This window comes from Emydura macquarii, unplaced genomic scaffold, assembly GCF_026122565.2.
Source record: "Emydura macquarii macquarii isolate MOO-44397 ecotype Brisbane River unplaced genomic scaffold, CSIRO-AGI_Emac_v2 contig_1348, whole genome shotgun sequence".
NCBI lineage: Eukaryota > Metazoa > Chordata > Testudines > Chelidae > Emydura > Emydura macquarii.
The window spans coordinates 5,130,613-5,141,276 of NW_027131485.1; the positions used below are offsets into that span (position 1 = coordinate 5,130,613).

The 10,664-nt window shown below is 40.6% G+C and overlaps 1 protein-coding gene across 1 annotated transcript in view; it reads right to left on the reverse strand.

The window, feature by feature from the left end:
* LOC137155286 (radial spoke head 10 homolog B2-like) overlaps positions 1-10,152 on the reverse strand; it is a 30,214-nt gene extending 20,062 nt beyond the window's left edge. Inside the window, exons 1-8 of the mRNA XM_067551486.1 lie at positions 9,802-10,152; positions 8,867-8,942; positions 8,223-8,291; positions 7,561-7,734; positions 4,372-4,457; positions 4,039-4,159; positions 2,261-2,437; positions 1,080-1,221 (exon numbers count right to left, since the gene is read on the reverse strand). Of these exons, the coding sequence (XP_067407587.1) occupies positions 1,080-1,221; positions 2,261-2,437; positions 4,039-4,159; positions 4,372-4,457; positions 7,561-7,734; positions 8,223-8,291; positions 8,867-8,942; positions 9,802-10,055 (1,099 nt within the window). The 5' untranslated portion in view covers positions 10,056-10,152. The remainder of the gene's footprint in view (positions 1-1,079; positions 1,222-2,260; positions 2,438-4,038; positions 4,160-4,371; positions 4,458-7,560; positions 7,735-8,222; positions 8,292-8,866; positions 8,943-9,801) is intronic.
* Positions 10,153-10,664: the final 512 nt, after the last annotated feature.

A 10,664-nucleotide genomic window follows, 5' to 3' on the forward strand; every position in this document is an offset into this window, starting at 1 on the left:
AAAGAAGCACAGAAGTGAAGAGGAACACATAATTAAATGGTGTCTTTTCCTAGTTGTAAGGTGGGTGGAGGAAGTTGACCTTGTGAACAAATCTTTGTTAGGAAATCATATTTTAGAAAACTACTAAAGGGAACTGCAAAATTTGGTGAAAAAACAAACAAACAAACATTGTTTAAGCTCCCATATCACTGAGAGAATATAGGTATAGACTCAAAAAATACAAAATTTATTTAATGGGGATCCATTTGTAAAAAGCTGCTGCCAAATCAGGACAGTGCAAAGATGAGCTTTAAACCACTTTTGCACACGCATATTACTGACATATATTCTATCCAATTTGGCCACACCTCAGGATTTTCCCCCTAACCGTAGGCATATACGTTGCAATGCCTAAACTGACAGAATTATGTAAGGTGCAGAACAGAGTGAGGGCCTTAGGTCTCGTCTACACTTAAAATTCTAGTGTACATGACAAATTCACAGCCCTGAATGCCATAAGCTATGCTAACCTCTGGTGTAGATGCAGCTAAGTCAACTAACTTAGCTACTGACAGATGAGAAAATGGATTACCTACAGCAACAGAAAACCCTTGTTACTGTAGGAAGCACCTACACCACAGAGCTACAGCAGCATAGCTACAGCGCCATAGTGTGCTGCTGCAGTACCTGTCACGCAGACAAGCCCTTACTTTTCTATTTCTTAACTGAGCAGCCAGCCAACTAGCACTTTTATAGGAGAAATGATAACATAAGAGCTTTGCTTTTTTCTGTCACCACTGTCTGGGCTGGTGCAGAGAAACTTAGAGAAACTAAACTAACAGGAAATCAATTGCCATTTATGATGTTAAATTTTAATTCTTTTATGAACACACATGATTTAAAACTGCAATTTCCTGTGAAACCCAGCTTCAGTCATTCAAATTTCTCATTTATCTATCAAGGAATCTTTGTAGGGAAATGTGTATGGCTCTTCAGTGAATACAGAAGTGCCTCACGTGATAAAGATGTAATTTTTATCAAATGTGAACTATCTGACTAGAAATTATGTACATCTCCAACCATCACTTCAAGCTGCTCACCAGTGCCAAAGGGACTTTGTGTGCGAATGCCACTCAGATCCTGCGTGTTCATTGCATCCACTTGAAAAGTTGGATACTCTGCTATTTGATCATTTATAAACTCTCCTTCATAAATACGCCCATTCTTGAAGACAAACCTTCCCTGGGGGTTGGGGGAAATGGAGAGAGAGTGAGAGAGGCTTTTTTGTTTCATTTTGATGTAAACCTGCACATTTAGTAAAGGATCATTAGAAAAGAAACATTTGCATGCATATAGATTTCCTTCTGTAATCTAAATCATGTTTAAATTACAATATATGAGATAGATGGATAAGTACCGTCCTTCACTTCACTGTGTAAAGTACTCTGAGATCAATCAATGAAAATCTGCGGCTGTGCTATCTAAGTGATAAATGTTTTACTCTGAAACATCTGAGAAATAAGCATCTTTTCATTACGTTTGAAACTGTTTACAGCTTTTCAAAATACTTTAAGAGTCTGTCCCCAGATTCTTTCTCTTTGTGATCAACCACAGCTGGAGATGAAAACAACCTATTAGATGAAGTCCACCCCTGTGCAAGGACAGTTTGGAGTCCCCTGCGAGAAGGTGCATCAGACATTAAAAGTGAGCTTAGCTAGAAGGCCAACAGAAGGCGATGGTCACTTATCAGCCAAAAGGCTGAAAATGTCAGATATACCTACTGCATTGAAAAGCTTTATGTTAAAATACATTTACCACCTACGTGCCATGCTCCTCCTCTTAGACCTTATCCGTGTCCAGTGAGGTCAGTGGAAGGATTCGTATCAACTTTAGTGGGCATGGAAGTCAACGTGTGCATTCTAATACACAAGGAACAGGGGCATGTGCAGGAATAAAAATTTCACTACTTTTGGAAGGACATGTTCTGTGCCCCCCAACCCACCCTCTGCAGCGGCCCCAGGGCCAGAGGAGCTGTCTTTCCCCACCCCGGCCTCAAGACCAGAGGAGCTTGCTCTCTCTGCTGCAGCTCCAGGGCCAGAGGAGCTATGTGCCCCCGCCAATTATTAGACAGCCCCATATCTCTGCTTGTTCCCCCTTGTGCACACCACTGCCAAGAAAAATAAATGTGGTTTTCCTTACAGAAACCTAGACATTTGCTACACAGAACAGACAGTCTCTAAGTGCATTTTTATCTTTTCTTTCATCACTTGTCAATACTCACAAGGCCATGCTTTTTATTGCAAACCCATTCTCCATCATACATTGCTCCACTGGCATAGAAGAACCTTCCATGTCCATGACGATCCCCATTTACAAAATCCCCTACATATTCATTCCTCAAAGGATACTGAGACCCAGGTATTCTCTTCAGAAACCAGGTGTGGGTACCATACCCATGCTGAAAAAAGACAAGCCATTAGCAGAATTTTCCAAAGAGCTACTATTGGTGCAGATCCAAATTCAAAGACCTGAAGCTACTCAGACTTTTTTTTTTTTTTTTTTTTAAAGGGTGACTGTTGCTAACTCAACTAAATGGCTTGATACAGTCCCAAGTTACCTTAGCTTCTACCAGGTAACTCAAGGCACAAAGTGCACCGGGGGGCAGGATAGCAGCATTCAGGGGATGAACTAATTCAACAAATCCTCCAAGCTGTTTTCACAGGCTGATCTCCTATAGAAAATGGGCCAGAGTTTAAAGAGGCCATCCTCTGGCCTGTGTACCCTGCCAAGCAGTCAGGACAGGGTTACAGAACCAGTTCTTAGGAGGTCATCTGTGCTGTTCTAGAGGTCAAACTCCCTGCCCATTTTATGTGGAAGTGAAAAGGAAGCAGCTCACCCCAACCCTCATTCCGACAAAAAGATGGGGGCAGACTCAGTGAGGGGAATCTCAGAGTTTTCCATCCACCCCAGCCTATTTCCATGGGTTCTTTCACAGGAAGAGACACTGGGGTGTTAGATCTTGATGGTAACAAAAAAGCAGGTCACCACTTAGATCAGGTAATATTTTCATTTGTTACAGTCTTATAATACTGAATTTAGATACCACGCTATAAGAATTAACTAAGTGAGATCTCTATTAACAAATAAAATCAGCTATACAAATGACCTATATATTTGAACAGTTTTATTTTCACTTAAGTTTATATGACATATAAAACCTGTTTCTATGTAATTAACCAGAGAATGGGAAGAAACATAGAGTTAGGCTCAGACCCACCTTGCCAGCAGCCTCCCCAACATAATGGGCTTTAAGACCAATAAAAGGGAGTCTACTCAGCTTAGTTTAGGAAGCGAGAGAGACCTGCAAGGAGTATGAAGACTCCTGAAAGGGACCCAAGGTCAGGAGAAAGGACTTAGAAGGAGGTTCTCCACACCAGGCAGATGGAGAGGCAGGAGCAGAAGCCTCCCAAGGAAGAGGCTTGAGGAACTACTATGCAGCAGAAGCTGGGTTTTAAGAAAGAACAGTTGTGCCCAGCCTAATGACTGAAGGAAATGTAGAATCAGGGAAAGATGTGTTTTAAGTTGATATTTTAACTATGATGTTGTTTTAAGAAACCAGACCCCAAGAAGAGCTGTTATCTGACTTGTGAATGGCTGGGTGCAATTCTTGGGAAGCTCAAGAAGGGGGAACTGAGATAGTGGCAGGGTCCAATGCTGGATTAAATAAGGCCCTCTTACACCAATTCTAAAATTTCACTCTAAAGTCTCTTTCTAAATATTCTGCAAACACAAAATGATTTAATTTTTTAGGAAAGATTTATATTTTCCATTAGTTGGTATGCAAAATTAAGTGACCTTTTCATAAAAACAAGTCAGCAGCTTGGGTTTAAAATTAAACTTTTGCTAGTTATAACTAACATGAAAAGCAATTTATGAGTAAAACACACTCCTGCAACTACAATTAGCAGAATCATGCTGAGCTTCTTTACTCCTGTTTGAATCAATGTATCTAATCCTACTAGTGTAAGAGTCAGGTACTGATTAAAAGGGGTGTAGTACCTGTATGCCATTAACCCACTGCCCAGTATACTCCTGGTTAGTTGTCAGCCACCTCATCCGTCCCTCCCCATGGCGCACGTTTTTTTCCCACTGACCTTCATAGATATTTCCCGATTTATAACTACAAGAAAACAAATGAATAAGGAAATTAATTACACAGCTATTGTATACACAAACAATACTGTGCGAGGTTTTCAAAGGCACAAATGCCAGTTAGGTGCCTAAATCCCACTGATTTAGAACAAGAGATAGATGTTGTTGCTGGGAAAAAATAGGAATACTGGGAGAAATTAATTCTGAAGATGTGCTGAACAAATGTGTTGTTATACCTACCATCTTATACCCCAGCCATCTTTGATGTTGTTTACCCAGTCACCTTCATACCAGGAAGTACCTTCCCGGTTATAATAAATGGTACCCTGAAACAAAGAGTATGATCAGTTTAATTAATCAATACCTAAATATTCACATAAATGCTTTAAGGTAACATTTAGCCAAACAATGCCAAGTGTCCTCAAACCCTTTGGAAATGCTCTCATTGATATATTCTATTCTATATAGGTTCTTATACTGTACTTATCAACATAGTATCCAAGCAGCTTTTAGTAATGCATCAAGTGACATGAATTACATTGGTCATGTGTTTGTCCTCTCATCCTCTCCCCAGCAGGAGAAGCATTTGCAGTGAAATGTCTTGGTTTTGGTAGGGTTCTTCGTTTTTGTTTTAACATATGTTGCTATGATTTGTGTTAAAGAAGGCAAGGCCAAAGAAAAGTGCCTAATGCTTGGAGCAAAAAGGTGGCAAGGTTTGTGATGATCCTGTTTCTGGGGAAGTTCATTCCACAGTCTCACACCAGTTCCCAAGAAAGTTCTGTCTCCCACACAGACAAGCTTTACTCTTACTGTGGAGAGTTCTATTGTGCTAGAGGGGACCCTGGTCTGCATCCCAGCGCTCTACACTGTCTTTTAAATATGCTGGGGCCAGGCCAAGGAGCACCTTGAAGATAAGGACCAAGACCTTGAACTTGATTCAAAATTCTATGGGAAGCCAGTATAGAAAGTGGAGGAGTGATCTGATGTGCTTGCAGTGACCAGTGCTATGGAGGAGACACACTGTCCAGTTCTGCACTAGTTGGAGTTTCTTAAGTGCTGAAAGCTTCATGCCCAGATATGTCACACTTCTGTAATCCAGCCAAGAAGTGAGGAAGGTGTGAATAACTGAAGTCAAATCATCATTTGTCAAGATGTGAAAAAGTCTCCTAGACAACCGGAGATGATAGGAGCATCTGCAAGTAAGGTTTTCTATGTGAGAGTGCAACATCAGCAAGGAATCCAAGACTACTCCTAGACAGTGGACCAAATTGACCATTTGTGTGTATGTATCTTCAACCAAAGGAGACTGCAGTGTGTCTGCAGGCTCTTCCAAATGCTTTCCTCTGTACACCAGCAGCACTTCTGTCTTGCTTGGGTTCAGCTTCACCTGGCTGTTCTTCATCCATGAGTTGATCTTGTTCAACCAAGCACTGAATCATCTGCATGGTAGTGGTATAGTTGTACATGGTGAAGAATAGGTAGAGCTGTGTGTCATCTAGATATTGCTGGCACCTGCGTTCCTGTTATCTGACCAGTTCACCTAGCAATTTAATGTATATGTTGTAAAGAAGTGGAAAGAGATAATTGATCATTCTGAGACTCCACAAGTAAAAAAACTAGTAGTGGAGGTGCCGTTTCCCATCACTACTCAATTTGAGTCCTCCAGGGAGAACAAAAACTATATCAGTATATTACCGGGGCCCCTGCAACTTCTCTCAGGGGAGAGAGAAGTACCTCATGGTCAACACTGTTGATTGTTGCAGACAGGCTCAAGAGGTGGAGAATGAATGTCTATCTTCTATCCACTGACAGGAAGAGATCATCCATCAGTGCCACTAAAGCAGTTTGAGTTCCATGACTTGGCCTGAGTCCTGAATCTGTTATAGATATGACTTAACTAAGTCTGGAAATAAGGCATGAATTTTTAACAGTGCAGGTAAATTAACCACTGGAATAACTTATTGAGGTTGTGATATATTCTACATCACTGGCAATTTTTAAATCAAGGTTGGATATTTTTCTAAAAGATATGCTCTATTTCAAACTGGAATTATTTCAAGTAAGTTCTATGGCTCAAGTTATGTAGGAGGTCAGACTAAATGATCATAGTGGTCTCTTCTGGCCTTGGAATCTATTAATTACAGTAAACAGTCTGAGACAGATCATTATCTTCTAGAGCCAGCTCTGCAGTGCCATCCTTCAGAAGGCAAAGACAAATGGCATGCTGCCCTAATTGTTCTGTTCTCTTCCTGACAGCTCTCTGTCAGTGTCATTTCTTCCTCCATTATGGTGTTTCTGGTCTGCTCAATAGGTACTTTTAACAACAGTTCTCAACTGTACTCCTGAATCCTTTGTACCAGCTACACGTGCTTCCAGGGAGGCAATGCCAAATGTCACAAAGGATTCTAAGACACATCTAATACTCAAAGATTACCACTGCTCACAACTGAGCAGAAACAGGGACAAAATTCTGGATGGTTGGAGAATAAATAAATAATAAAATATAGCCCTTACAGAGCTTTACATATTTCAAGCTCTGTACAAACATCCACTATTATATTGTTACAATACCTCCAAGAAGTATGATAGAGCAAAAACTCCACAGCCATATAGAAGTGAGTGTCCAGATTGGCCTGTTGGTTAACAGCTAGTGCAGTCTGTGCCTTTCAAGTGCTCCTTAGATATGATGCACTAGGGCCTAAATTTTCAAAAGTGACTAGTGATTCTGGGTGTCTCAATTTATTGGTGTCCAGCTTGAAACATCTTAAAGGGGCCTGATTTTCAGAAAGTGTTGAGAACCCACCACCTTAAATGGGCCTGATTTTTAAGAGATCTCAAGTTGGACACACACAAAATGACTAGCCTTTTTGAAAATTTAGGCCTGCATGCTAACCCTACAGTACTTAGGCTAAAGACTTAGCTATTATCCTAATTATTATTAGCCTATTTAGGCTATTATCTTCAGCACATTTCGGGAGTGAGATTTGACTAATTGCTCTTTCATCAGCAATGTATTTTGTGCCATTATTAATGCTGTTGTTCATTTTATGACACAGCCTCTGGTTCATCACCTGTTAATCAGCTTAGTCACCATCTAATTAGAGCTTCCTAAAAGGGCAGGTAACATATATATTTACTAGTTAATTTTAAAGCAGAAAGTTGGGGTATTCCCACAACTCATCCCTTTTAATACAAAAGAAGGCCTTACCCCACCAGGACCACTCATTTGAATTAGCATATGCTATCACAGGTATTTCATTAGGGTAATTCAAGGTTTATGCACCAGTTAAGTCCCACTAAAATCCTCCATGAGGATTAAGTAGTATATAAGTAAATGTTGCAGAGGCCCTGTGCTGGTCTTCTGTACTGACTTTCAACCCACATGTCACTGGCCCACATGATACTTTCATCAGTACTTTGCTTATTTACCTTTCCATGTCTTTTGCCTTCACACCACTGGCCAATGTATGAAACTGGATGGGTGCCACACTTGTATATGCCAAAGCCATGTCTGACTCCATTCTTCACCTCTCCTTCATACATGCTGCCATCAGGCCATGTGTAACTGCCATTATACATCTGCACATTCTTAACAAAGTTCCCCTACAAGATTAAATTATAAATGTGATTACTCACTAAAGCAAGCGACTCATAACGCCTCCTGGATGTAAGGGAGATGACAGTGAATGTTTGTGGGTAAGAATATCTAGGGCATTGGCTGAGCTGTCCTGAAAGGGGGGCCCTAGGAGCAGCCAAGCCCAAGTAGAAGTTCTGAGTTGCACAGTATGTTATCTTATTGTTGATTTTTTGGTAAAATAGCCAAACCCGAGGAAGGAGGCAAGTTTGGACTTTACAATGTGTGCACTGGATTTGCAGAGTAAATTGGGAAATGCACGTGTTTACAGTGCACAAACAAGAAAAAACAAACTCTAGTTACATTTTGTGTGTTCCTTAAATTTAAAACACAGATGTTTCAATAAGCTTGCTATTACCACCTGCAAGCATTTAACCTACTTGCTTTCCTAGAATTTGCATGTGTAGATTGTAATCAGCTGTAATGATACTTTCAAATCATTTACATTTCACTTTACCTCATACTTCACTCCATCAGCCCATGTATAAGTCCCTTGTCCATGCATGAGTCCTTCGGAAAACATGCCCTTCAAAATAATACACATATTATAGTTTTATTCCTTTATCACAACCTAGGTCTATAGCTATTGGGTAGTTTAAGGAGAAGTAACATGTTTTAATTCAAGCCCCCAACTATCAGCACCAAAAGAAGAAAGTTTTGAATGCCAGCATCCCTTAGACACTACAGAATCCACTATTCAATACACATACATTTTAGCTGTATAGCTCCAATTAAGTCAAAGAGAGTAGTAGCATGTCCACTTCAAGGGGAAGAATTTGTCCAATTACATTTAGGGCATGTCTACACAGCAAGCAATATGGAGCCTCTGATCCTGGGTTGACAGACTTAGGCTCACAGGGCTTGTGCTACCACACTAAAAATAGCTGTGTAGACCTTGTAGCTCAGGCTCTGAAGCCCATCCAAAACTCCCTCCCTAGCCTTCAGAGCCTGAGCTGTAACATCTATGCAGCTATTTTTAGCACCGAAGCACAAGCCCAAGTCTTTTGACCCAGGTTTGGAGCTTCGCTGCCACAGGCTGTGTAGTCGTACCCTTAGTGCCTTGCCAAATACAGTAAATAAACGGGATGCTGATCTACTCACTCTGTATATATTGCCTCCCTGAAAACATGCAACACCTTCTCCCTCATATAATCCATGGACTTTTTCGCCTTCATAGCTATTAAAAAAAACACAAACCAACGATGAAATGATCAAATCACTACGAGTAAACCAGAGACAACAGAAGTTAAAAAAATAATGATCGTACATTCTGACAAAAGCCAAAGTGCATTGTTAGCACCTGTTAGCTCTCATTCTGAAAGAGGTGGGAGAAAAGCACACACTGTATCTTGCTACTGGGTAGAACATCAGACTTGCTCCTCTTTCATGCCCAAAGTACAGGGAGGAAACAGGCATCCTCGTGTGGATTATGCCCCTCACCAGCTGGCCCTAAATGTTAAGCAGCTGGAAATATTATGTAATTATATTAGTGTGTTCACTTTTCATAAAAAACTGCTTGTATGCTTCCAGTGAAATTCATTTGACCCAAATAAAGGCAGAGGAATCAGACTTTAAGCAAGTGAAAAGTGGATGAGACGGGGGAGGCAAGATTCTAGAGCCAGGGAAAAAAGGAGTGGAGTACAGCCTTTCATCCGTGACGTGCACTGCCAGTATAGGTTATTAAGGCCACTTAAACGCTATAATCATAAATTATGTGGGCCCGTCCCCACTGGCACCCTCTTCAGTAACCTTGCCAACACCCTTTGCACAGCCAATCTGCTGGTGTTCCACCACACAGTGGGTCTTAAATGGAGCAGATAGGATGTATGTGTATGCACAAAGCTAAGTTACCACTACCCTCTGTCTCGCAGTGCATTTGTGTCCAATGTCTATCTGCCTTTTAGATTGTAAACTCCACAAGGCAGAAGCCATGTCAATGAGTCTGTTTTGGACAATACCAAGCACAAAGGTATTTAAATAATAATTCCTGATCTAGTGGACATATTTTTAACTAAACGGACATGTTTTTAACATACCTTTCTACAATAAGTTGAGTGAGAATAGGCTCCTCATAATACTGAGCTGCTTCTTGGGTCAGAGGTTCTTCCATCTCTTTTGATTCTTCTTGGGATCCTAAAAGGCTTGCTTGTGCTTCCTCTGCTTGATTCAGTGACGTCTGGAGACATGACAGCTTGGAAAAACTACCTTCAAATGACGTCTCAGGTACAGGAGGAGGGGCAGGTGCCACCTTTTCTGCTTTTTTGCCATCTTTCTTCTTGTCTTTCGCCATGCCACTGAGTGGCCTCAAAGCTACGTTTTTCTGAACAAACGGCTATTGCTTCTTTTGCCTATTTTTTATGTCAGAGGTTTAGTTTTCAAAATCTGAACTCATTTAACTGAAAAATAAATCAAAAGCAAACAACATGATAAAACTCCAATCTCTCCCTTCACTACCCAAAAATGTAATATTTTTCAAAGTTTTATTGCACTGTGGTAATTGCAATAATTCCCAAAAAGTATTTAAAGTAAAAGAGTGTGATATCTCATGAGCTCCTAGGGAAATGAGGGTGGCAGGAATGCACAAGATACTCTTTGGGAAAATAATGGGTTACAGATTCACCAGATATCGATAACACACAAGGTGACAGTTTATTGAAATAAACGTAATTCCACATATTTGTGACTCCAAAGGATTGTGCAAGTCACAGAACAATTCGCTTGCCTGGACTCATGACTCCCACTGTTCTGACTCCCACTGTTTTCATTGCTTAGTATTCCTGACGCTGTAAGGCTATTACATGCTGCTATATTAGGCAGGAATGATTCAGAGGCAATTCAAAACACACTCATTAAACCCTCATCACTATTTGGTTAAAGCAAATGTAAAATTAAATGAGTT